General features: G+C 46.7%; 1 protein-coding gene and 1 pseudogene across 1 annotated transcript; one reads left to right on the plus strand and one right to left on the minus strand.

The window, feature by feature from the left end:
- The first annotated feature begins 8,066 nt into the window (after positions 1-8,066).
- Positions 8,067-9,299, plus strand: LOC136515010 (DNA mismatch repair protein MSH5-like; annotated as a pseudogene).
- A 2,784-nt stretch (positions 9,300-12,083) lies between these two features.
- On the minus strand, positions 12,084-12,524 carry LOC136515943 (glycine-rich protein 2-like). Its single transcript, XM_066509390.1, has one exon. It carries the CDS (start codon positions 12,522-12,524, stop codon positions 12,084-12,086), a length of 441 nt encoding a protein of 146 aa, XP_066365487.1.
- Positions 12,525-27,301: the final 14,777 nt, after the last annotated feature.

Consider the following 27,301-nt stretch of genomic DNA (forward strand, 5'->3'; position numbering starts at 1 on the left):
CTGCACATGTTGGAGGGACTTCATCTTCACATGGTGCACATGGTGGCAGGACTTCTTCTTCACATGGTGCAGCAACTACTGCAGAGGGTGGTCAAGGACATGGTCATTATGATGATGAAGTTGATGAAGGACAGGGAGAGTACTATGATCATGAGTATGATGAGATTGGCATGTCCCAGCTTGGAGATGCACCCCAAGGAACTCAAGGCCCCTCCGGTTCTGGACGTCCACATAGGACGCTCAGACCAGTGGACAGGTACACTCCAGGTACCTATCCGTTTGGGAGGGGGAAGCGTTACGCTCGCCGTCCACGTTAAGGTACAAGGAGCGATAAAAGATCCAAAGACTTCATATGCTTTATTTTGTGCATGGACTATGTATGCATTAGACCTTGTACTATGTTTGGACTATGTTTGTTGATTGATGAAGCATATGTATGGACTATGTTGGATGTTGAATGTGTTGGACTATGTTGGATGCTTAATGTGTTGGACCTTTTATATGTACGGATGTTGAATGAATGTGTCTGTCGGTGTGGTCATGTGTTATGTGAATGTGTGGAACGTCACCATGTTTCATGTTTCCAGCTATTAAGGGCCTCCGTCGCAACTCACAAGGAAGAAGGGGTGTCATCATCCGCATCCTCCATGTTACGATCAACCTCTATTGGATCCACGGTGACATGGCAAGCACGCAAAGGGGACAAAGCGGCTTAGGAGAGTCGGGGAGCTAGCGAAGGGGACGCAAAGGGGACGCAAAGGGGACGAAGCATGCAAAGAAGAGATGATATATTGGTGAACCCAGGGGCTCGGCGTTTAGTCATTTGACGCCGACCCCTGGTACGTACTGGAAAGCATTTCATCGAAGCGCCGAGGTGCCCAAGCTCGGCGTTTAGTCATTTCACGCCGACCCCTGGTACTTACTGGAAACCCTTGCATCGAAGCGCCGAGGTGCCCAAGCTCGGCGTGTTACGACTAAGCGCCGAGGTTCGGCCCAAACCGGGCCACGGCCGTTGCCAAACCCTAGGGTTGGCGTGGGCCGACTCGACGCCGAGCCTCAGCCCAACTCGCAAACGGCCGAGCCAAACCCTAGGGTTGGCGTGGGCCGGCTCGACGCCGAGCCTCAGCCCAACTCGCAAAAGGCCGAGCCAAACCCTAGGGTCGGCGTGGGACGACTCAACGCCGAGCCTCAGCCCACCTCACACACGGCCGCCAAACCCTAGGGTCGGCGTGGGCCGACTCAACGCCGAGCCTCAGCCCACCTCACACACGGCCTGCCAAAACCTAGGGCTAGCGTGGGCCGACTCAACGCCGAGCCTCAGCTCAACACGTCAACGCCGACCCAAACCATTTGGTATATGTTGCGATCCTATTTGCATGATTCAAATGAAAAATCTTTCTCAACGATTCCTCTTCGACTAACACGAGTTATACTAATAAGAGTAGACAAGTTATATTTATGTTTGTATGTTTGTTCCTGCAGGAAAAACCGATTGTTGGTTCGATTTCAATCCCCTATTTTTAGAGACTCAAATCTTTTTTTAGTTTGGGAATCAACCATAGTAAATGAAACTTAGAGGTAGGTAAACTGCAATTTATGAAATAGCGGAGGCACAACGATTACACTCACATCAAAAGTAACAATGGCATGTCACAAACTAAACCTAGCATGCCTTAGGGGATTGAAAGAAACAAGTAATATAGACATTGCAAAGGGAACACACTCACATAAAAACTAACAATGGCATGTTGCAAACTAAACCTAGCATGCCTTACGAGATTGAAAAGAACAACTCATACAAGCATTCCACATTCGGATTGACTAACAAATGTTGGTCCTAATAATGCTCCCACATATTGAACTGAGTTGCGCCTTCCCCATAGTATCCTCCAGTTGATGGAGGCGGTGGCGGTGGCGGTGGCGGTGGCGGTGGAGAAGGAGGTCCGTCCTTCTTATGGTACGGGCACTCGCAGTACGGATTATTGCATAGTGCCTCCTCTGCATCATTGCTGTTGTCGTCGTCCGACTTGTCCCTGATACCACTTCCAGGGCCATACTCTAGGTCAAAGATGCATCCCTGTAGATATGTGATATACTGTTGATGGAGATAGATAGGAGGAGGGTCGACCCATCTAGTGAAGCCACAGTTATCTAGACAGCTTGAATCCTGAAAACCCATCTACCAATAAGTACTACTAGAAACCAAATGCAAATCTAAAAAAGGAGAGAGTTCAAAGGCAATACAAATCCTCACGGGCATCTGAAGAAACGACGGCCTCCACCGTCACAGTCGTTGTACATCTGCACAACGCAATCCAAACCGTGGCGGCATTTTGGCCAATCTTCAATGCGCTTCTCGTATGATCTAAGAGGTCTCTCACGGGTGAAGTCACTCTTCCTCTCCAAAGGAAATTCCTCTATTGCTTCTTCAAAAGAATCAGGACCCAGAGAACCCTCCCACACAATCGGAGGTCCCTTCCTCACCCCCTTTCCTCTCCCTCCACCTAAACCCTTTCCACTCGAGGAACCTCCGCTCGACATTTGCTAAAACTAAACCAGAAAACAAGTTGTGTGGATGTGGAGCAAGACATGGAGCACTATATATAGAGATGAAGACAGGTTCACCATGAATGCTACTTGACAAAAAACATGTGTGCGTACTCATTTATTGAATCTGAAAATGCTAGATGCTTCATCTGAAAAGCCTACAACCATGACTGGTCATTTCATCTGAAAAGGCTACACCTGTGTTTTGTCACTTCATCTAAATGCAGTACATCACTCTGATATTAATTCATTGCATATACAGATACAACAGTAAACGAATCTAGGCTTTTCAGTGAGTTTTCAAATAGACTAGTAGCCCTTTCAGTGACTGCAACAGTTTTTGTAGCCCTTTCAGTGACTGCAACAACACAAGTAGTCTTTTTAGTGATACAAACAGTACCACTACAGTCTTCGGATAGTTAACGAAGTACATGGCATAAGACCATCTGAAATAAAATCATAGTGCATTACAACATAATAAAAAAAGTCTAGGGAATAAGTTCATCTGAAATAAAAGCAGAGTGCATTACAACATAGTAAAAAAAGTCCAGGGCTACACGACATCGCTCGTGAATGAACCAAATACCTACTGAGTGCAACGAGGCCACTTTCCCTTCCTCTCGGCATCAGGATTCTCCTCCATCGCTGCCTTCGCTCGACGCACACGCTCAATCTTCTTCTCCCTCTCCGCCCTGTACGTAGCAACACGCCTCCTTTCCTCCTCTTCCTTATGCTCCTTTTCTATAGCCTCCAGTCTGCGTCTCTGCTCAAACCTCTCCTTAATCTCTGCATCCCACTCCTTCAGGCCTTCTAGACGCTGCTTGTCCGACTCCTTGATCTCAGTGTCAATCCACTGCTCAAAGTCACACAGTGGTGGAACGGTCTGCAAGAAAAACAAATTGTTACAAAACAAATAAATAAGCAATACTTAATATCACAAGAAAATTAATTAACACAATAAAAATTCCTCACAAACGATGCACGGCGTTGTTGCTTTGTAGGTTCCCATGCATAATTGGGACACATCCAGTACCTCTGCCTATATGTTTCCTCATCTTCAGAGATGTCTACCTTGCAAGGATCACCACAAAAGCACATTGGTCGAGGAACACCTTCAGGGAGAGGCATTAGGTCGTACGGATTTGCCCTCTGGCGACCATAGCTACAATTGAAAGAATTTAGTCATATTAACGGAGAACCAAACCTAAACCTAGGGTTTTCTATTTGTTGCACAGATAATGAATAAACATTGGGATTACCTTGTAATACGAGCTTTACCACGCCTTGGCATCCTAACGTTACGAAGAAAACGCCTTGGTCATAACAAATTGAAATGTAATGACCAACAAATAAATAAAATACATAGTAACCCTAATGACCAACAAATAACTAACCCTAATGACACCTACAATAAACAAATAACCCTAATGACCAAAATAACTAGAAACCAAACTAACCTAACATGTTCATCACATATAACAGTTAAACAACAATGCACTCAATCATCCTAAGTCATACATTTTGCAAATGTAAACACAAATATACCAAATCACCAAACAACCATGATTCCACATGATTAGGGACAATGTAAGCACATCTACACGGATAGAATGGAGGAGGGGAGGGACCATTACCTCGAGGAAGCTTCGGGAGACAAGATCCGGACACCGGGGGTCGATTTTGGAGGTTAGAGTTTCGTGGGGGCCGTGGGGGATTTGGGAGCCGTGGGGGAATGGAGGAGGGGAGGGAAGAAGAAGAAGGGGCCTCGGCGCGGCCTAAAGGGTGCAGACCTCGGCGTTGAGTCGGGCCGCGCCGAGGTCTGGAGGCTCGGCGTTAAGTGACCCAACGCCGATCTTCTGGGCCACCGTTCTTTGTTGGGCCACCTGGGCCGCGTTCCGGATGGGGCCAGAGCTCGGCGCTCAGTCCGACCGCGCCGATGTTAGGTACTTGGCGTCGGCTGACACGACGCCGACGTCTCGGACCCACGCGCCAACGTGTCGACGACAACCCCGGTCTTCCGTAACGTGGCAGTACCTCGGCGTCGAGTGACATGACGCCGAGCCTCATATCTCGGCGTCATGTGCTAAGACGCCTAAAAATGGTCTATTTTCAGAAATTGTTTTGGCGTTGGTATTTTTCTAGAAATTGTTTTCAAAAGAGACCAAAATACGAAAATTTCACTGTACTGGCGTCTATGGTGTATAGGCCGCCGCAGAAGTATTGGACGAACGGTAGCAAGCTGGCGTCGCTAGAGTGGACCAGTGCGCCAGCGCGAGCGCGTGTGACTGTGTGAGCTCGAGCTGCGCTTCTGCTTCTCCGAGGGCCGCGAGGTTCTCGGCTCCCCTTCCCCTCCCCTGCGTTTGCCGCTTGCCGGAGGCAATCAGGCAACGCTGACAGATTGACACTGACTCTGACGGAGTGACGGGTGGAAAATCTCGACGCTCATTAGGTGGTGTTTGGTTGCACCTTCTAAATTTTAGTCGTTGTTCCATCAAATATTTAGACACATGTATGAAGTATTAAATATAGATTAATTACGAAATTAATTATATAGTTTGCGACTAATTTGCGAGACGAATCTTTTAAACCTAATTAGTCCATGATTTGACAATGTGGTGCTACAGTAAACGTATGCTAATGACGGATTAATTAGGCTTAAAAATTGGTCTCGTGGGGTACTAATGGATTATGTAATTTATTTTTTTATTAGTATTTAAACACCTCATGCAACATCCTCTCGACACACCTTCTAAATTTTAGTCACGGATCCAAACACCACCTTAATTCATTATTTAATGGCAAGAGAATCAAATGGACCCCAAAAGAATTAATTAATTCTAACTGGCGGATTGTGCAGCAAATTCTCGTCTCGTCGTGTAGGGAAACCCACCAGAATCTGTCATAAGCTCGTCAATTAGTAGTAGATCACAGCTGATGAGCTAGCGCCACGATCCAAGTTGCATACAGCCTTTGAAGACATGACAATAATGTCCATGGTGATTTGGGATGCTTGCGAAAAGAACAGGCCAGATCATGAACCGATAGTTCTTTGAAAAAGATGCCGTGGGTGATCACAGTCCACAGCTACTCGATCACCCACTTGTACGCAGATAGATTCCAGAACCGCATGGACGGCATGGTAGTATGGTACCTACTCGCAGTCACACATGCATCCACCGATGACCGATCTGCATCTGCTAATACCAGGGTACACTACTACCAGTATCAGGCTATATACTGCTGCTGCTTAAGCTAGCTCACCCTGCTAATAACCTTGGATTCAGACGATGATCGCTGCCGCGGCGAGGGCGGTGCCGGCGACCGCCACCGCCCACGCGCCACGGCCGCTCGCGCCAGCCGCGGCGCTGCGGCGCCTGTTGACATTCGAAGACGCTCCCGCAGCAGCGGCGGTCCTCGCGCCGATGCCAGCGGCGGCCCCTGAGCCGGCGGAGCGGCCGCCTCCACCCCTTCTTCCGGAGCTCCCGCCTCCACCACCCCTTCCGAAGCTGCTGCTTCCACTCCTAGCACCGCCTCTTGCCCCACCGCCGCCGCCGCCACCGCGGCAGGAAGCGCCCTGGAAGTGCACGGCCACGCAGAGGCAGAGGCAGAGCAGCGCAAGCGCGCATAGCGCCCTTGCCCCGCGTCTCATGGTATCCCTCCGACCCTCCCGCCCAACGACCGCTCGCTCCTCCGATCCTCGCCGCTTTCCTTCGTCTCCTCGGAGCGGTGCGGTGGCGGTGGCGGTGGCGGTGCCTGTGCCTGTGCGCTGGTTGGAGTTGGAGCAAGGAGGGCGACAGTGAGAGGATGTGGGAGGCGTTCACAAGCTTTTGATTCTTGTTGGCTTTGCCGGTTACGGGTGGACAAGGCGAGAGGCGTGGCGTCGTGGCGCGCTACTACTCCCAGCTTAAAGGCATAGGCAGGACTGCTGCAAGCCTGCAACCTATGGTCTGTGTAGCACTGTAGCTGGCTAGCTGCACGGAACTCATTCGGCTGGTAGAATTTTAACTGAAACAGTTTAAAAATACTATTCTGGCTAAATTGTTGTGGAAGAAAAACATGATTCCGGCTAAAAACACCGAACCCCCCCCCCCCCCCCCCCCCCCCCGCGTGCTGCTGCGTATACTGGGAAAAAACGCAGAAGTTGCCAAGCTATAATTTGAGTTGGTTTCGTACGTGGACTCCTAGCTAGTTTAGGTGGAGCAGATTGATCAGTTCCAGTATATTGGAAAACCCTCTCCTGACGGCAATAGTACAATTTTGTGATTACATATATATTGATGCAAAACGAACACGCCGAGCTTGCTTCGTGTCTTCGTCGTTTCAGGTTTAACCACGCAACAAGAAGTTCTGCTAATTAAGGCCGTATTTGGCCAGGCTCCGCTCGGCCTGCTCTTGTACGAGAGCCGGAGCCGGAGTGCCGGAGCCTCAAATTCGGGTTTCACCTGCCGTACGCCAAAACGGCTTCTACTCTCTCATTTCATGGCAGAAGGGCTCCTCCGGCCTATACCGTTTGGTGCGGCTCTGCTGCCGAAGCCAGAGCCGGAGCTGTGCGGGAGCCGCACCAAACACGCCCTAAAACGACCACAGATGGGCTACTCGTTAGGATCATGCCGGGCACTTCTACGTATTTAAAATTAAAAATTTCGATTCGATTACAGCCTTGTTCGGCTTGCTGAAACTGAAACTGACCGAAAAATACTGTTCTTGCTAAATTATTGTGAGAGAAAAACAGCTGAACGGGACGTGCATCGATCCAAGGCTCTTGTGAATGTCAAAATCCTGTATTAGTATCCCATTCAGAATTGCTAACAGTCGTCCGGTTGTTTTTGCAACCAGCTAACAACCGTTTTTTGGCCGTACGATTGGCGCACGGGTCGCTGCCCCTGCCGCTCGATCGCTTCGGTCTGGCGTCTGCCGCCGCCACTGCGTCGCAGTAGAATACGAGTACCGAGTACGTATGGTACGGCAACACCATGAATCCAGAATCCTTCGGTTCGTTTGGCAACACAAGTAGTCGCGTGGGGGCCATGTAGTCGACTACGTATGGTACACCAGCATGGCCTTGCGCGTCGCGCTCACGGCGCCGACGCCGATCATGAGGGAGGCCACGGAGACGACTCAGACGAGGCCGTCTTTGGCGCCGAGGACAGCCGCGCAGAGCCACTGCGCGCGGGCCATGTAGTCAACGCCGGCGTCCTCGTCGACGTCGGGCGGATCGAGTGCCGGGAGCTGTGTGTGACATTTGATATTTGTGAATAATTTGACATATATTTCTTTGATGTCCGGAATTCATATAAATAATTATAACTTTTTTTTGAAAATTTTGGTATAAGATAATGTAAATATAATAATAAGATAGTATAAATATAGCTATAGGACAATGTAAGTGCATAGGCAAAAATCTGTTTGTTGGGATAGACTAAAACAACCGGTTCTTTTTCAGTCAGTCTTGTGTAGTCCTGTTCATAACAAGAATAAATCTGAGACATTTGCAGTGTGAACATATCAAATGTTATACCATGAGTGTTCTGAATCCTGATGGACAGACGAGCAATGAATATCATATTCCTTTATCGGTAACTAGACAAGAAACCAGCCATACTTTATTCTTGTTACTGTTTTGTTTTCCTTGTGTACTAATTCCTTAATTTGTAATGTACATGATGAAGGCTTGTACCTGGGCAAGCTCTCTTAAGCTTTGGTAAGCTTACGTACTGCATTTCCAACAATTGCTATGGATCCTTTTGAATCAGTTACAAGGTAACATTTTTTTTTCTTCTGCCTTGCAGGTCTGCATTGTGCACGGCTTGCTGGTACGTACCTGGACGAACTTGTAATCACCTGGCATGTTGTGATAACACGATTACTTTTTCATTGAAACCATAAACTACTGTACTATTTTGTTCAGATTGGTATTGTCATCATTGTTTTGTTTCAATTAAAAGTTGCGGTCATAGTGAAGTGATCGACATGTTGACGCGCCATGTAAAATTTACCTACAAGTTACACTGTCACGTTGACATGTTGAAACAGGATATCATGTTACTCTAAACTGCAATTTTAAATATGGTCCTCCTGTTTGCCTGTTAGCAGGTGTTCCAAATGAAGTCGTCCAGAGAGCTGACAGTGTTTTGGAGGACATACATTCCAAGAAACCTATGAGGCGCGTGACCAGTGAGAAATTAACAGCAACAGACAAGCAGTACCAGGTGCATAACTTGGCGCACAATGACATTTAACGATAAAGAACATCTATTCTGATGTTACATATAAACTGGGGGAAAAGATGTGTTAACTGAATGTAATAATCTTTGTTAAATTTCAGGATGCAGTGACTAAACTGATGGCCTTCGATACACAGAATGATGACCTGAACAGCTTCTTCCAGGAACTACTTCCCTCCGAATTGTAGCTCTGGAAATCAAGACTTGTCGCCAGTACTGGAACCTACAGGAAAAAGGGTGAAAGTTAGAATGAGTACCGGAACCTATAGCAAAGTACCGCCGTTCATCTGTTGCGCTGTTAGCAGCTTTACATGTCTACTTATCGTGCTTGTTTCAGTGGTCTTCGGATGTTCCCCATCCTGATACTCGGAAGTGTCCAACTATAGAGTGAATGGAATTAGGGAAAGGTTAGATCATTTGTGTAGTCTGAGCACATTGCTGCCGCTTGGGTTTACGTATGACACGCTGATGCGAGATGTCAAAGATCACAGTATAATGTTGCAATACCTTTTCCCTTCACAATGTACAGGCTGACACCAAACACTACCCCAGTTATCGACGTCACTGCCGGTTCAAAATCCGCCTTCATTGCTCAATTTTGAACCGGCAGTGGCATACCGGTACTGATGCTCGCTGGCTACTGCTACCGGTGCTTCACCCGACAGTGATAAGATTTAGAAAAAAAAACAATCCAACAAGCATGCTGGCTGGAGCATGCTCGTTACCGCCGCCGCCGCCACCATGCTCGCTGGCTACCGCCGCCACTACATCAAGCATTTCATCCAAGAACGGATTCAACACATCAGAAAAACTCATCCACAAATTGATTCGTGCATCGCAGACGAAAGAGAAAGGTTCAACACATCACAAATCAACACATCCACAAATCGATTCGTACATCACGACAAAGGAGCAGGGTTCAACAACAAAAAAAAAACTCATCTACACCGGCGGAGACACAGGAGCACCAGATAGGGAGATTGCCGAGGAGACACAGTGCGGCTGCCTCCTCCTTCTCCGGCGGGCGCGCGCGGCTGCCTCCTCCTCCTTCGGCGGGCGCGCCCCTCCTCCCCTCCGACGCGACGGCCCTCTCCCCTCCCTCTCTTCCTCAGGCGATGCGGGCGAGGAGGCCAGATCCGGCGGCGGGGAAGCCGGATCCGGTGGCGGGGAGGACGGATCCGGGCTCCTCCTCGCCGGATCCGGGAGCGGGCGAGGCGGCGGCGGCGCGGGCAACGCGGGCGGCGCAGGCGAGCGGCGGCGGTGGCCCTCTCCCCACGGCGATGCTCCTCCCCTTCAACTCCGGCAGCGGCGTGCAGGCCGGATCCGGCCTCCCTACGATGGCGCTCCTCTCCCTCCAACTCCGGTAGCGGCGTGGAGGCCGGATCCGGTGGCGTGGAGGTCGGATCCGGCCTCCCCACGGCAGCACGTCACCGCGCTGGGGTGGCCTCGTGCCCGCACGTCACTGTCGCGGCCTCCATGGGTCCGCACCTCATGCTCGAGCACCTCCGACGGAGATGGCTGAGCGTCCTCCATTTTCACTGAGCTGATGGGGAAGAGCGGGAGCAGGCGTGGGGGCTTGGCGCCGCTCCTCGGGGACAGGTGGAGGAAGAAGCCCCTCTCCGGCAAGGGATTCGACGGAGTAGAGATGGGTGTGGTGTGGAGGCGTGGGGAGATTCGGCGGAGTTGGGATGCCTGTTCTGATCTGTTCAGACGCTTTATCTGTTCGTCCGGCTTGGGAGTTGGGAGGGGGTTGGGAGACGTGCGGAGTTAACTGGGATTGATAAAATTTTCAGGTCCAGAAGTATACATCAGTGCCGGTTTGGTAATCCAACCGACACTAAATAGACATTTGTATTAACAACAGCCAGTGACGTGGTCCTTTAATGTCGGTTTTAGCCTAGACTCAATTATTTTTTATTTGTTTTCAAGCTCGGAAGCGTACATCACTGTCGGTTCTCACGAATCCGACAGTGATGAGGCCGGCAGTGATGTCCAAATCTGTAGTATCCAAATATGTAGTAGTGAAAAATGGACACGGCCTTGGTTTGGACTTTGGAGTCTACTTTTTTTTTTAAAAAAAATGGAGTCTACTTTTTTGGTTACCTAATAACCAAACGCAGAAGTGTGATACCATAACACCAACAAGCATCTTCAGTGAAAGTGTCGGCCATGGAACCTACTCGTGACGATCTACAGCTCAGGGTGTTGTGTGTGTGTGTCGTGTGACGATCTCACGGTCTTGCAAAAAGTAGCCTACATGGGCCGGTGGGCCTTGTTATTCGACAATTTGTTTTTGACACTGATGTGCCCTGAGTGTCAGTGGGTCTTTCCTCTAAGAAATATATTTATTATCTTTTATATTTCCTCTAAGAAAATATCATCTTGCATATTTTTGCATTTTAGTGCAAATGATCTAGTTCTTTTCTAAAATTTAATACAAATCTTCTCTATTGATACATGCTTGGCAAAATATCGTACTTGTGTTTTTAAAATAATGTATATACTAACAGTGGCGGAGCTTGAAGTAAAATAAAGGGGGGCCATTTGTCAATTGAATCTATATGTACATAAGTAGTGAAAAAAAGGAGTACTTATAATTAAGTCACAGTATACAAAATACATTTGACAACACAATAGCAGAACATAAAAATTTCTCTAAAAAAGCAACATAAGATCCCGATTGACTACAAAATATGTTAGTCAGCAGTTCTGATACACATACTATGTAGAATTTATCGATTGAAAAGTTAGAAAGAAAAAAAGATAGAAAAATCAACAAGACTCAACACGGTGGATAGCAACAGAAGCAAAGAAAATAGGCTAACGGAGTAACGGGCTAACGGCTGAGCCAAGCGGTGGGACCATTGCTACACAATTGTTTTTTTTTAATGGAGAGAATGCTATACGATTGCTATGGTCCCCGTTCGCTTCGCTGAAAAAATAAACCGAAACATTGTTCCGGCTAATTTACTGTGAGAGAAAAATACTGTTTCAGCTTGTGAAAAATATGGATTATAAGAGAAGCGAAAATGACCTTCGTCTATGTAGAGACATGCATGGCTGACCCTGGCCGCTTGCTTACAATGCATGCAGTCTTAGAGCGCATGCAGATTTACAGCTAACTCGCAGACTTTACGGCTCGGGGACGGGGGGTTTCAGCAAATCACGGAGGCGAGGGGGGCCATGGCCCACTAAGGCCCCCACGTAGTTCCGCCAGTGCGTACGTGCATGCTAAACGTAACTACGAAGTGCGATGCCTCTACTAGTGGAGTACTAGTTAGTGCCCCGGCTGGCCCTCCGACCTCAGCAGTCCTACAGCAGCCAGGCGGCGGCGCCCAAAACCGAGGCGGCGACGCCCACCTTCCAGACGCCATCGCGGCCACTGGAGGCCGACTTGGGTCCCCGGCCACTCCCGTACCCGTGGTACCCAGCGCCTCCAAAGCCTCTTGAACTTCCACCTTCTTCTCCGCCGCCATGACCGCCGCCTTCTCCTCCGCCATGACCGCCGCCTCCCCCGCCACCATGACCACCGCCTCCTCCGCCGCGCTTGTCGACGACGACGACATGCTCGACCGGCCGCACGGCGTCGTCGATGCCTGTGGGGGCCTGTGCCTGTCGCCCGTCGGCCGCCGAGGCTTCCTGGACCTCAAGGGCCTTGGGAACTCGGGCCGCGTCGGCGGAGCTGAAGACGATAGCCGCGAGCGCGAGGGCAACGAGGAGGAGCACGCTGGCGCGGCGCTGCGGGAGAGCCATGCCGTGCGCACGTGGACGCGGTGTTGCGACGTACGTACGAACGCGGCCGGAAGAGAGATTGTTGAGAGCTGTGTTGGCGCCCATCGTCTGGGATGCCTCAGTATTTGTAGCGGAGGAACGCCTGGAGCTGACGCCGCGACGCGCGTGACCGAATCGTGTTCGAAGTCCACGCACACCACTCTTTTTGACAAACAAAAGAAAATTCCGTCTCAGCAAGTCCTTACCCCCAAGAAAATTCCATACTTATTTGACCCCAAGGGAGATCCCTTTACCCCAAATGAACTTTGCCTAGGCAATATTTTTTTCCCTTTTTTCTATATGGAACCCAAATAGGAGTAATTTACTCGTGTAAGTGTAATTGTAAAAGTGCCCAATTTTGAACGCATGGAATTTGGATAACCGTACTCGAGTTCACTAGACGAAACAATATATTTTTCCTTGAAAACCGGGCTAAATTTTATAGCTTCAAATTCTAAATCTGTACCAACCCCTCTAATCCCACGACTACCGGAACAAATTCCTAAGAAAGAACACAATGATCATGAAATGGGAAACACATCTGAACCACCTCAAGCCCCACCACCAAAGACCTTCTATCTTTACCCCACAAGGTAAAAGCATTAGGTTAGCAAAGAAATCCAAAACCACACAGGGAAAAGGAGCAATCCAAGTAGAAGTTGCCTGTCAAAAGCTATGACATTTATCACCACCAACAACACAAGAGGAACCTGATCAATTTGAATTTTTTGCGCACATTTGGAGCGTCCACTCACCAAGACGAGCATGGATGCTCTCACGGTGCTAACTGAAGTGGGGAAAAAAACAAGAAGAGAGGCAAGCTAACCAAAGTGGGATATGGAAATACCCAAGAGATGGAAGTACTCATTGGCAGCTAGTGTTTTTTTATGGGCTGTTGTGCTCGGTGTTGTTTGGTAGAGATAGTTGTTTTAGATAGTTGGTTTTAGGGCTGAGATGTTCTTAGTTACTTTAGTTGTTAGATAGTTGCCAGTGCAGTTGAGTTGCTAGTTGGATTGTTTTTTACCGAGTTGGCTCAAGGTTGAACAAGTAGTGGCGCAAAGTCGTTAGGTGTTCGGGTAGTGTTCTAAAGTTGATCGGGATGAGTGGTGCACTCTTCCAATTGATGATTTTTGGACCCGGTTTTCACTCAAAAAACTGAGCCAAACACTTATTTTTATTTTTCCCGACTAATAAAAATCGCGGCAAAACTTTTGGCATCCCTTCTGAGGAAAAAATAGCACATACTTCCCCCGTTGATCCACCATATCCATTCAGGTTTGTTCTAACTAATAAGTGTTTTACATTCGCTAAGCGAAAGAACTATCATCAATGGAGGGCAGACGTGTATTACTCCGATCCTCCACCTCGTCCCGGCTCACATGCTCGGCTACACGTGAGTACGTGACACGTCGTGTATGCTTCGGAAGTTTGGAGTTTGGACTGATGATGATGGGACGGGGAGCAGGAGGTGGGCACTTGGCACTCAGCAAGGTAGGAACCTGGAAATTGTTGCGCGCCGGCGTGCTGATGCAGAGCTGCTGCTTTCGGTGGATCAGGTAGGGACGTAGGGTCGCAGTCGCATCTGCGTTTGGGTTTGCCGCTTTCCGGCCGGCTGGTCTAGCGAGACCGCTAGCCGTGTGCTAGCCGTGTGGCGTGTGGACGCTCTGCATGGCAACCACAAACCTGTCGATTTAAGGGCGGGCACATATGTTTGGCGGAATATATCTGATATTCTAGAGCTTAGCACGACAGCTTGGTTCTTCTGAATTTGTTAGTTTCATTCATGCATTGACGTACATTGCTACTCTGTTGCGCTTTTGTGCGGTGTTTAGGGCATATATTTAGATACACATGGATATATACACACTAGCCTAATTAAATTAGCACATCTCCTAAAGTTCAGTTGCCTGAGTTCTCATTCTCAGGCGACGTGTTCATGACACGATCTACTACTTAAGTGCTGAGCTGACGAAAGGAAGAAGGAAGCCTGTGACCGTTGGCCATCACACGTCGCCTGAACATTTGGAAGAAATCAGGCGCCTGTTTAATAGCAATTCCCTTAAATTAGTTACAGTTGGCTAGTTAGCCAGCTAACAACATTAGTAGGCTAGTAGCAAGCTGGTGTTGCTGGACTCTGGACTGGAGTCGACGTCGACCACGACCGGTGCGCCCGCGTGAGCTCGAGCTACGCTTCTCCGAAGGCCGGCGCGCGCGGTGTGCTCCCCTGCATTTGCCGCTTGGCGGAGACAACGCTGATGACACCAGCTGCAGCCGTAGCGGAGCCAAACAATTTCGATGCTCGTTATTGAACGACAAGAGTCAAATGGACCACAAAAGAGTTATGGTGGGGACGGCCGGACGGGGGCGGGGATTGTGCAGCAAAATTTGTCCTCGTCTCGTCGTCTAGGAAAACGAATACTAGCACATTTCCCTTGTTTCCAGTTAGTAGAGATCACAGCTGATGAGCTAATTGTCCGTGATGATTTGGGATGCTTCCGAAGAGAACATGTCAGCCGATAGTTGCATGCTAGTACAGTAGTACCCACGGAGCGTAAAGCCAACGGCATGTTCGCGGCTTATAAGTTCTACTTTTTCAATTAATGAATAGTATTTTTCTTTCGCAACAAATCAGTTAACAGTACTTTCAGCTATAGTTTATCAGCCAAACGAACATAACACTGGACTTTGAGATTCTGGACTCTGCAGGCTGCCAGCCTGTTCGGGAGGCCGTATCGTATCGTGAATTATTTACTGCTGGCTGGTTTGGTGTGAGAGAAAAACACTGTTCCCGACTGTAAATTTATGATCGTTTACGAGCAAACGAACAGGCTGTGCAGCAGTGACAGTGAAGTCGTTGCCACACCCACACGCACCTACATGGGGGTTTTTATTCGCGTGACCATGATGACTCATGGCCCTCATGGTGTTGGTGATCACAGTTCACAAACTGGGTTCTAGTAATCCACAATCCCACAGCTACTCACACACTTGTGCGTAGATAGATTCCAGAACCGCATGCTACGTAGAGTACTCACACACGCATGATGCATCCACCGATCTGCTAGTACGTACTCACCCGGCTATACTGCTGCTGCTGATTAATTAAGACAACTCACCCGGCTAGTAGGGTTAACCTTGGATTATTATTACGCCTCCCATCCACACCGTGACTGCGTGCGTGCGATCAACACGCAGGTCCGATCCTCATCAGACGATGACCGCCGCCACGGCGAGTGCGGCGCCCGCCACCCTCCATGCTCCAGCCGCGTCGCTGCGGCCCCCGTTGATGTTCGATGCTCCTGCAGCGTTGGCGGTCCTCGCACCGACGCCGCCAGGCCCGGAGCCACCGCCTTCTTCCGCTCCGCCGCCGCCGCCGCCTCCACCACCGCTTCCGACGCTTCCACCCCTGTCACCGCCGCCTCCTCCACCGGCGAGGAAGGAAGCGCCCTGGAAGTGCACGGCTGCGCAGAGCAGCAGCGCCAGCGCCAGCGCGCATGGCGCCCTCGTCCCGCGTCTCATGGTCATGGCCTCCCGCTCTCCTTCGCCTCCTCGGTGCGGTGGGTGTGCCTGCGCGCGCGCTGGCTGGAGTTGGAGCAAGTGGCGAGAGCGCGAGGAGGGCGAGAGGGAGAGGACGGGATGATGCAGAGTATGGGTGAAAATGGTACGGATATTTTTCGACCGTATTCGATACCGAATTCGTTTAGAGGGGTTTAAATCTGTCCGTATCCGGGTCCGGATATTCAACACCCGATATCATATCCGTATCCGAATCCTCAAATCACATATTTATGATGTCGATATTCAATCGTATCCTATTTGGCATGGTTGACACTATCCGTATTCGAATCCGAATCCACTACGTAGAAAACGATTTTTAGCAACGGTTCGAATTTTTTGTAGGGGCGGCTGGTGATGGAGCCGCCCCTACAAACGGAACAGCAGGGGCGGCTGGTGTTACGAGCCGCCCCTACAAATGTGCTCTGATTTGTAGGGGCGGCTCAATTACCAGCCGCCCCTGGAAATGGTATTTGTAGGGACGGCTGGTGATTGAGCCGCCCCTACAAATGGCCCCGTATTTATAGCACCGATTTGTAGGGGCGGCTCAATCATCAGTCGCCCCTACAAATGCCCCCCATATAAAACAAATGCAGCTCCTTCTTCCTCCTCGGGTCACTCACTCCAACCCGTGAAAAAAAGATGGGGAGGCCTTGGACACCTCCCAAAAATTGCTCTACTAAGGGGGGAAGGTTTTGGTCTCAAATCCTTTGGTGGAGAGGTTGTAGAAGGTAAGAAAATGCTATTCCAAACTTTTTTTGAAGTTTTAATGGTTGGTTAGTGAGTAATTAGAGTTTTGTTTTTCTCTCTCTTCTATGGTGCTTGAGCTATTTATGAGCAAATTAGACCTAACTTTTAAATGTACTAGGGTAAATTAGGGAGGAGAACAAGATCATACCCTTATTTGGTCCATATTTTTTGATTTTAGTGAACCATTAGTTAGTTTTATGGATGTTTCATGTGCATGTGATCTAGATCTAGGGTTTGATTTTTTTATTAATTTCGTTTTTGTAAATTTATGTTTGATAAAATTGGACTAGGGTTTGTATGAAAGATATTGGGTAAAGTATAATTATTGCTAATTGTTGTCTTTGAAATTGTTTATTGTAATCAATAAATATGTATTTTAATTATTTATGAATAAATGGGCCATTAATTAATTTTTCTCTATCATGGTGTGTTTGTATGCTTCATGTAATTATATTAGATTTATATTCATATATATCTGAGGTATATACAATTATTCTCAAATAATTATTACTTTGATTCATTTTTATATATATCTGAATAAGTGGTCCTTTAATATTTGTTTTGTTGTTGTTGTAAAAGATGAAGTACAAGAACTCTTGGATGTATGGTTCGTTAAGGTTCAAGGCAAGTTTCCGTGAAGAGGTGGATAAATTTATTAAAGCCGCAACGAAGCATGCAATGACATTGAAAGAGAATAAGGATACAATTATTTACCCCTATAAAGATTGCAAGAACCGTATGGCATGGATAGATGTGACTATCATCAGATCACATTTGATTATACGAGGATTTGTTGAGGACTACACAGTATGAATTCATCATGGTGAAACGGTTATTGTTAACGACGAGGATGAGGAGGAATACAACGACGAAACCATAGAATCCCTATCCCAATATTCAGCAAAGCTTGATGCACGAATGGATTTTGAATTTGGTAATGAACAAGGTGGTGATGCTAGTGGTTGGGATGGTAACGACGAATGTGGTGTCAATAATGATGGTGGAGCACGTGTCGGAGTTGAAGATGATTTAGATGACATGATTTGAACCCTTGGACCAGAGATTTTACTAAATAGCCCGAAAGGTCTAGAAAATTTGGAAAGAGTGACAAAAGCATTGAAGTAGACTGTGTATGGTGTTGAAAAGGGTTGTCCGACACATTGGACATTACTACGTTTTGTGCTTGAGCTGCTCATCCTGAAGGCTAAGTACGGCTGGTCAGACTGTAGTTTCAATGATCTATTGCATCTCCTGTCATGGGTGCTGCCACAACCAAACTCAGTTCCCGCCAACACGTACCAAGCGAAGAAGGTCATAAGTCTATTGACAATGGAGGTTGAAAAAATACATGCATGCCCCAACCACTGTATACTTTTTCGTGGCGAAACATTAAGTCATTGGATAAATGTCCCCGGTGTGGGGCCAGCCGGTACAAGAACAATGACCTTTACGGTGGGGACAAACCATCCACGAGGAAAAAGAGGAATAAGAAGGGTACAAAAAAAGGTGGTACAAAAATCTTAGCCCCCAGAGGACACTCCATTAGGCAACAATGCAAAGCAAAGAAGAATTCCTGCCCTGGTAATGTGGTACCTGTCAGTGACCGACCGCTTGAGACGTATGTTCCTAAACCCTAAAGAAGCCGCACTCATGACATGGTGGGATGATGAGCGCAAGGTGGATGATAATAAGATTGCACACCCGGCTGATTGTAGTCAGTGGCAAAGGTTTGATAAGAAGCACAAAGAATTCAGCGATGACCCAAGGAATGTACGGTTTGGCCTGAGCACCGATGGAATGAATCCCTTCAATGAGAGGATGAGCAACCACAGCACATGGTCAGTGATCTTGACCATGTACAACATTCCAACATGGTTGTGTCAGAAGAGAAAGTACCTTCTCCTCACTATTCTTATTTCTGGCCCTAAACAATCAGGCATTGATATAGACGTGTTCCTCGAGCCCTTGATGCAAGAAATGGAGAGGCTATGGAGGCATGGGGAACAGATGTACGATGCGTTCCGAAAGGAGGACTTCATATGTAGAGCAATAATATTTGTTACTACCAATGATTACCCCATGATGTTTGCTTTGTCTGGACAGATCAAAGGGAAGACGGGATGCTTGGTTTGCTTGGATGGTACTACATGGGTGTACCTGGATGCATCTAAGAAGATAGTTTACCTAAGGAACCGACGCTTCTTAAAGACAAGTCACAAGTACCGTAGCAAATTGTTCTTTAGATTTTATGACAACGCCTCGGAGATTGAACCCCCTCCGGAGAGGCGTCATAACAGAGAACATGTGTACAGAATGGTGAAAAACATACGCGTCGTCTATGGAAAGAAGAATCTAGATGGGACCAACAGAGATAGAAGCACACCTCCTGTCGAAGGCATACCTTTCAAGAAACAATCGATCTTCTTTTAGTATCTGCCTTATTGGCTAGACTTGGAGGTCCCCCATGCCATTGATGCTATGCATGTGCAGAAGAATGTCTTTGAGAGTCTCATTGCTACCTTGATGGACACAGGCAAGTCAAAGGATGGTCTGAAAACACGGAAAGACATGATGCAGCTAAACGTGATGCCACAGCTTCACCCGGTACCTGAGGCTAATGGAAAATACACTATGCCAGTGGCGTGCTTCAACCTAACAACAGACAAGAAGAGAGCTATATGCACTTTCCTGAGGGGGATCAAAGTCCCGACTGGATTTTCAGCAAATATGAAGAAGCTAGTGTCGATGAAGGACTTATCAATGACACACTGCAAGGCTCACGATTGCCATGTGATGCTGACAGTGTTTCTACCTATTGCAATCAGAACTATAAAGCCAGAGTTCTTGAAAATGGCCATCACCCGCATGTGCTACTTTTTTTCAAAGATCTCACAGAAGATGATTGGCAAGGAAGAGCTGAGTGACCTACATGAATTTATGGTGGAGACACAAAACCAACTGGAGATGTGTTTACCTCCTGCTTTTTTTAATATAATGCCACATCTCATGATTCACATGGTTCATCAGATACAGGCGCTTGGCCCTTGCTACTTGCATGAAATGTGGTCATATGAGCGGTTCATGTCGGTTTTAAGTTGATACGTGCATAATCGAGCATACCCAGAGGGCTCCATGATAGAGGGTTACAGTACTAAAGAAGTCGTCGAGTGCTGTCAAGAGTACCTAAAAGTACAGAAAGGGATTGGTAAACCCGATTCTCGTCACAAGGGTAGGCTGGCTGGGAAGGGCACCAGTGGTAGAAAAGTGTTTATCGACCATGATTATAAAGAGGTGAGTCAGGCGTATTATAGTGTCTTGTAGAGTACACAACTGATGCAACCATATATTGATGAACACTTGGCTATCATTATGGCGGAGAGAAATGGTCGTTCGGATGATTGGGTCATGAAACAGCACAAGCAACGACTAACTACATGGTTGAAGGACCAAAATAGACCGCCTAAAGAAACCATAGACTCTATTACCATCAGTAGGTTGGCGGAGGGGCCATCGAGATAAGTGATATCTTGGAATGCTTATGACATCAATGGATACACGTACTATACCTACGCAAAGGATAGTAAATATGTGAACCAAAACAGCGGCGTTCGAATAGAGGCTCTCGATGGATTAGGGCGAAAGATCCAATACTTTGACATCATTGAAGAGATATGGGAACTTGACTATGGAAGGGATATAACGGTGGCCTTGTTTCGATGCCGCTAGATCAAACAACACCAACTGAATGAGATCGGATTGAGAGTCCTAGACCTCGAGAATCTAGGCTACCAAGATGACCCTTGGGTGCTCGCTTCACGTGTCGCACAGGTTTTCTATATGTCTGACCCACAAAGTAACCTCCCCCGAAGAAGAAGACAAAGCACGTGGTTGTCTCCGGGAAACAACACATTATTGGAGTCGATGGCGTGGATGATGTTGAAGCTTACAATAAGTACGATGAGATGCCGCTATTCACAGACTTTCCTAAGAAGATCAGTGTTGTGGAAAAGAACCTCCCCAAAGACATAATGCCATGGGAATGAAAAGGTGTCAAAGGGAAAGTCGTTACAGCGGGCTAGCTAGTTGTTGAACGTGGAGTGTTTGTGTAAGTGTGTGTTTGTAACACTTCATTTATGCATGTGTGTGAGACTATATATTTATATACATGTGTAAGACTATATATTTTTGTATGTGTATGAGACTACATTTTATGCATGTGTGTGAGACTACCCTTTGCAACATCCAGATGACTCTATTTGAACATCCACTTTATTACTACAAAATTTCATTTGTCAAAGTTTGAGCACTTCAAATTTTCAAATTTAAAAAAATGACAAGTTCAAACGAGATTTTCAACCACTAAATGTTTTTGAGCTGAAAAAGTGATGAATACCAAAGTTGTATAACTCATCAAGATCTATAACTTTTATTTTGATCATTTCTTTATCTCATAAAGTGATAGTAAACATTGTTCACAAATCAACATGTTTCTCGTATAGTTCATGAAACTATGAGTCATGTGAATTTATGAACAATGTTTACTAATACTTTGTCATATGAAAAAGTGACCAAAATAAAAGTTGTAGATAGTGATGAGTTCAACAATTTTTTTGTTCACGACTTTTATTGTTGAAATCATTTAAGGTTTCAAAATCTTGTTTGAAGTTGCCATTTAGTGAAATTCAAAATTTGAACTGTACAAATTTTGTCAAATGAAAATATGATCAAAATAAAAGTTGTACATATTGATGAGTTCTACAACTTTGGTATTCATGAGTTTTTCATGTGAAAGCATTTACTCTTTCAAAATATTGTTTCAAATTAAAATTATTTGAATTTCAAAATTTAAATCGTTCAAACAAAGTCACATGACAAGATGACCAAAATAAAAGTTGTACATGTTGATGAGTTATACAACTTTTATGTTTACAATATTTTCATTTTATTTCATTTAACGTCATAAAATTGTATTCGAAGTTTTAAAATTCAAATTTTTAATTTTTGTTTTTTTTGTTTTCTATATTGTTTTGACTACAATTGTTTATATATATATTTATTCATATATAGAATAATAAAAAAATATTATATTTGTGTATATACATAATTTTTTTATATTACTTTGTGTTTTTATGATATAAAAATATAGAATTTATAATTTTAAAAAAAATTATAGGGGCGGTTGGATCAGGAACCGCCCCTAAAAATTCATTTGTAGGGGCGGTTGGATCAGGAACCGCCCCTACAAATGCATTTGTAGGGGCGGCTGGATCAGGAACCGCCCCTACAAATGGTACCTAGTATAAATAGGAGGGAAGCGCACGGGAGTCATCGTCTGGGCGCTGTCTTCTTCCTTCGACGCCGTCAGGCTGCCTAGGGTTTCCGCCGCCGGTCCCGTGCCCGCCTACACCCACACCCGGTCCCCGGCGCCCGCCCCCGCACGCCGACCCCGCCCGGCCCCCGGCGCCCCTCCCCCGCGCGTCAACCCCGGCGTCCCGCGCCCGGCCCCCGGCGCCCTCCCCCGCGCGCCGACCCCCGGCGTCCCGCGCCCGGCCCCCGGCGTCCTCCCCCACGCGTCGACCCCTGGCCTCCCGCGCCCAGCCCCCGGCGCCCTCCCCCGCGCACCGACCCCCGGCGTTCCGCGCCCGGCCCCCGGCGCCCGCCCCCACACGCCGACACCCGCACCCAGTCCCCGGCGCCCGCCCCCGCGCGCCGACCCCCGGCGTCCTCCCCCGCGTGCCGACCCCGGCGACCCGCGCCCGGCCCCCGGCGCCCGCCCCCGCACGCCGACGACCCGCGCCCGGCCCTCGGCTCAGGTTTGTTCCGTCCCTTGAACCTTCTTCTTGTCTTCAGTTCCTTGCTATATTTTTTCACTGTCATGTGAAAAAATGTGGGTACACTGATTCTTATATAGGGCAATGCTTATCAGTCCTACGTTAGTCCTTCCAAAAGCAGCTTAAAATTCTTAGTGTGCTTAAAAGTCTTTGAAGGCTTCATCCATGCTATCTCATTTATATAGGAATATGATATATTGCAAAGTTGACCTTGATGTGCTATGCATACTTTTTTGGTGCTCGGGCTCTGCTACCTTGATTACTTTGCTTCCACTGGTGCAGTTCAGTATATGTCTCTAGCACACTTATGGTAATCAATCAGTTAGTGGATTACCTGGAATTTAATCACAAACATATCCAAGGGGCTAGTGGTCTGTACTTGTATGACACATGGTCAGTTTGTTGGTTTCTAGGTCACTTCTCTGTCATGATGCATCTATAGGACTATTGGTGGGTTTTTAGTCGTATCATTGAATTGATCTCAGCTTTTGTTCCAAAAAGTAAATTGCTGCTGCATGTCCTATGTTGAAAGAGATTTCCTAATTTTTACTGTCTTTGAAGTATGCTAGTTTACTAGTTAATGGTGCTCTAGCAAGTCTGCAGTAATTTCGTGTTTCTGTTGATCACCCAAACTTGGTTTGCTTGGTTTTGTACTTGTATTTGATCCGAATCATGTTATTTATGAGCACGAGAATGGTCAGACACTATAGGAAGACATAGTCTTTCCAGATTAAGTGTGTGGAAAGCTTAAAGTTGCAGTGCATTTGTTTCATGTCCCTTTTGCGTCTTCTTTTTGTTTTTTGAAAATAGAAATAATTAGGCTATCTAACTGAGTAGTGGATGTTAGAGCTTGAAAAGAAGCCTTTTCTCCCCCTGTAGGCCTGTACTGAACTACCGACGAACTGAGTATGGTTGTGAACCTGCTACTGTTAGTAAACCTCATCAGTATATTCATGTTGGGCATCAGGCCCAACATGGCAAGTACTGTAGAAAGAGACCTAGAGTTTTCGGCCCATCATGGATAGCAGGACTTCTTAGTACCACTTCACTCATAACTAGAAGAGTTACAGCAGTGAAAGCAAAAGCAACATCACAGTAAAAAAAAGAGCTTTCATGACAAACGTGAACACAGTTAAAAACAATGGCGCGCAAGTTGCAGGATTTGCAGCAAAGCAGTCAGATAGATTTTGAAATCTCAAAGCCTTGCTAACCAATTTGCATAATTATTGGTAATTTGCATAATTACTTGGCTTATCGGCTTACCGATAGTACTAGTAAGTATATTCATGCATTGGTACTTAAAGTAACTATGCTAAGTGTCTGTAGTGTTGTGTCAGTACTATTAAATTTCTAAAAACTGGATAGTGGTCATTTCAGCTAAGTGTCAGTGCTCATTTCAATTAAGTTTCAGTGCTCATTTTAGTTAATTTTTAGTGCTCATTTCAGTTCAGTTTTAGTGCTCATTTCAGTTCAGTTTTAGTGCTCATTTCAGTTTCAATTTCAGTGCTATTTTCTGAATGTGAACTACTTGATGCTGTGATCTACCTAATGTTGTGATCTACCTGGTACCTGAATGCTGCTGGCTGGCTGTAATCGGGCTTGTTGGCTGCTGGCTGCTGGCTCCTACTACTACTCTACTTATTAGGCACTTAGGCAGTATCGGGCTGAGATCGACCACTATAAGAAATAAATTGTGTTGGTTGTAATGTGCTTGCTGGCTGCTGGCTGCTGGCTGCTGGCTAGTACCAGTGGCTGCTGGCTGCTGGTTGGTCTCCTACAACTCCTATTACTACTACTTGCTACTCCTACTACTACTCTACTACTATACTCTCCTCTACTCCACTCTACTCCTCTCCTCTCTTAAGCAGCTTTTGCTACTTCTACTACTACTCTACTACTTCCCTAATACTACTGTTTACTACTTCTACTTCTGTCTTTTATCAACTACTGGCTGCTGGCTGCTGGCTGGTCTCCTACAACTCCTATTACTACTACTTGCTACTCCTACTACTACTCTACTACTATACTCTCATCTACTCCACTCTACTCCTCTCCTCTCCTAAGCAGCTTTTGCTACTTTTACTACTACTCTACTACTTCCTTAATACTACTGTTTACTACTTCTACTTCTGTCTTCTATCAACTATGGCTGCTGGCTGCTGGCTGGTCTCCTACAACTCCTATTACTACTACTTGCTACTCCTACTACTACTCTACTACTATACTCTCCTCTACTCCTCTCCTCTCCTAAGCAGCTTTTGCTACTTCTACTACTACTCTACTACTTCCCTAATACTACTGTTTACTACTTCTACTTTTGTCTTCTATCAACTACTTGTACTTCTGTCAACTAATTCTACTACTTCCCTACTACTACTGTCTACTACTTCTGATTGTCCAATCTGCCTATTAGGTTCAGAAGATATTAAGCATATGATGTTCATGTGTGATCGAGCAAAGTCAGTATGGCAGCTGTTGCTTTTTTGGGAAGCAGCACCTGCTTTTTTTTTGCCAAATCTCCCCTCTCCTCTATTTTTGCCGCCTTTCCTATCCTCTATGTTTGAGAAGCAGCTGCTGCTTTTTTTTACACATTTTCCTCTCTATGTTTGTTAAGCAGCTATTGCTTTTTTTGCCAAATCTCCCCTCTCCTCTCCTCTCCTTTGTTTTGCCGATGATGAAATTATCCAAGTCCATATATTATATGGAATATGAGCTGATGATTAAGAACTTGTGAGGAACTTGGCATCATTAGCAGCCGCCCCTACATTACCTTCTCCTCTCTTCCCTGTTATGATGCCTTGATGCTCCAAGTTCAAGATCAGATGATGATTGACATGTTTTTTAGGCCTCTACCACTGCTACTTCTCGTTTTTTATATTATTGTTTTATAGGACTACTTTGGTTTATAGACCTTTTTGATTTCTTATACCTTCTCGCGTACCTAAAGCACACTTTCTTACATCTTTTAGAACAAAGCATAAAATAATGTCGCGGACAACAGACAGTGCAGCTCGATGCCCCGAGCATGATGAGCAGCCAACCCTTGAGGAGCAAGCACTAGAGGACCAGCTTACTCAGGAACAGTTCGATAACAAGATAGAAAAGGATCTAGAAGTGATGCTTACTCAGGAGGAGTGTGACGAGGAGGAAGGCCCCGAAGGAGAGGCTGCTGAAGGCGAAGAAGAAGAGAATGATGAGTCAGAAGAGGGATATGAAAGTCCCGAGGATCCTTTCCCACCAGAAGCAAGAAGGAGGCCAACGGAGGAAGATTTGGACAAGGATTTTGACCCGAACGAGGAGGTAGGGAAGAAGCCTTAGCATGTAAATTTTGCTAAAGCTTTGGCTGTGTTACCTCTGCTAACACTTTGACCTGTCCTATATACAGGTCCATCCTGAAACTCAGAAAAGACGACGTCGACGTCCGTGACATCTCACTGGACAAGACGGAGTAGAGGAAAGGAGAGCAGAGGCAACAACCACAGAGACAGATCACGATGGCTCTGCTCAACAAACTCAAGACACAACCACGACTACCAAGCCTAAGAGGAAACGAGGGGATAGAAAAGGAAATCTATATCCAGATAAGGCTTACTATGTGATAACGGAGGTTGGGCTAGTAGGGGAGATCCTTGAGCCAAAGGAATTAAGAGGATGATTGCATAATACGATCGGGCCCTAGTAAGAGATAAATTGAACCCAGCAATCCCTAACTGAAAAGAGGTACCAGAGAACATAAAGAATGCACTATGGGATAGGCATCTGAAGGTCAATTTTAGATTTTCGGAGGGTAAGCACGAATTGGTAAAAAAATGCTATCAGGATGATGGAAGAGTCATTTCGACATTGGAGGTCAGAGCTCAACACGAAGTATATCCAAAAGGGGTTAACTCCCTTCAACGAGTTCGGCAAAATAACTCCTAATCAATGGGAGGAGCTCGTGGCTTAGAAGACTTCAGCGGAGGCATTGGAGCTCAGTGCCCGTAACACCGAGCTAGCAAAGAGGAACAAACACCACCATCATCTAGGCCCCAGTGGCTACTATGCCAAGGAAGAGCAATTTAGGAAGATGGATGAAAAGGCCGCAGCTGCTGGGAATATCGATGTGACGAACTTGAAGGTACGCTCAAGGAACTGGATATATGCGAGGAGTACAGAACCATCCGGTAGTAATCTTAGGTTTGATAAGCCGGAGACCCAAGAGGCAGTATCAAGGATACTGAAATATGCTGAAGACAAAGAGACGGGCTCATTCAATCCTTCCAGAGAGAGGGACGAGCTTAGCCTTGGCTTGAGAAACAAGGAGCACACAGGCCGCACCAGGGGGCTAGGGAAAAGGATGACCTAGAAGCAAGGATTCGAAGAGGACAGGCACATGTACAAGAAACATGGCCGAGACCGGGAGACTAGTCTTGAGCTCCGAGCGAAGGCTCTAGTTGTGAAGGCGCTGGAGGAGCAAGGAATGTCTACGGAGCCACGTATATTAGTGACGCCGTCGGGAGAACTGCATTAGTTGGCAGCCCTCCGAAAGTTCCTAGTAGCCAAGGTTCCACTGCAGCCACAACCCCAGTCGATCTCATACGGGAACCTACTAGTTGCACCTTGGTGTTTCTCAGCAGCTGGCAG

The sequence above is a fragment of the Miscanthus floridulus genome, chromosome 17 (assembly GCF_019320115.1).
Source record: "Miscanthus floridulus cultivar M001 chromosome 17, ASM1932011v1, whole genome shotgun sequence".
In the NCBI taxonomy this organism is placed as follows: Eukaryota; Viridiplantae; Streptophyta; class Magnoliopsida; order Poales; family Poaceae; genus Miscanthus; species Miscanthus floridulus.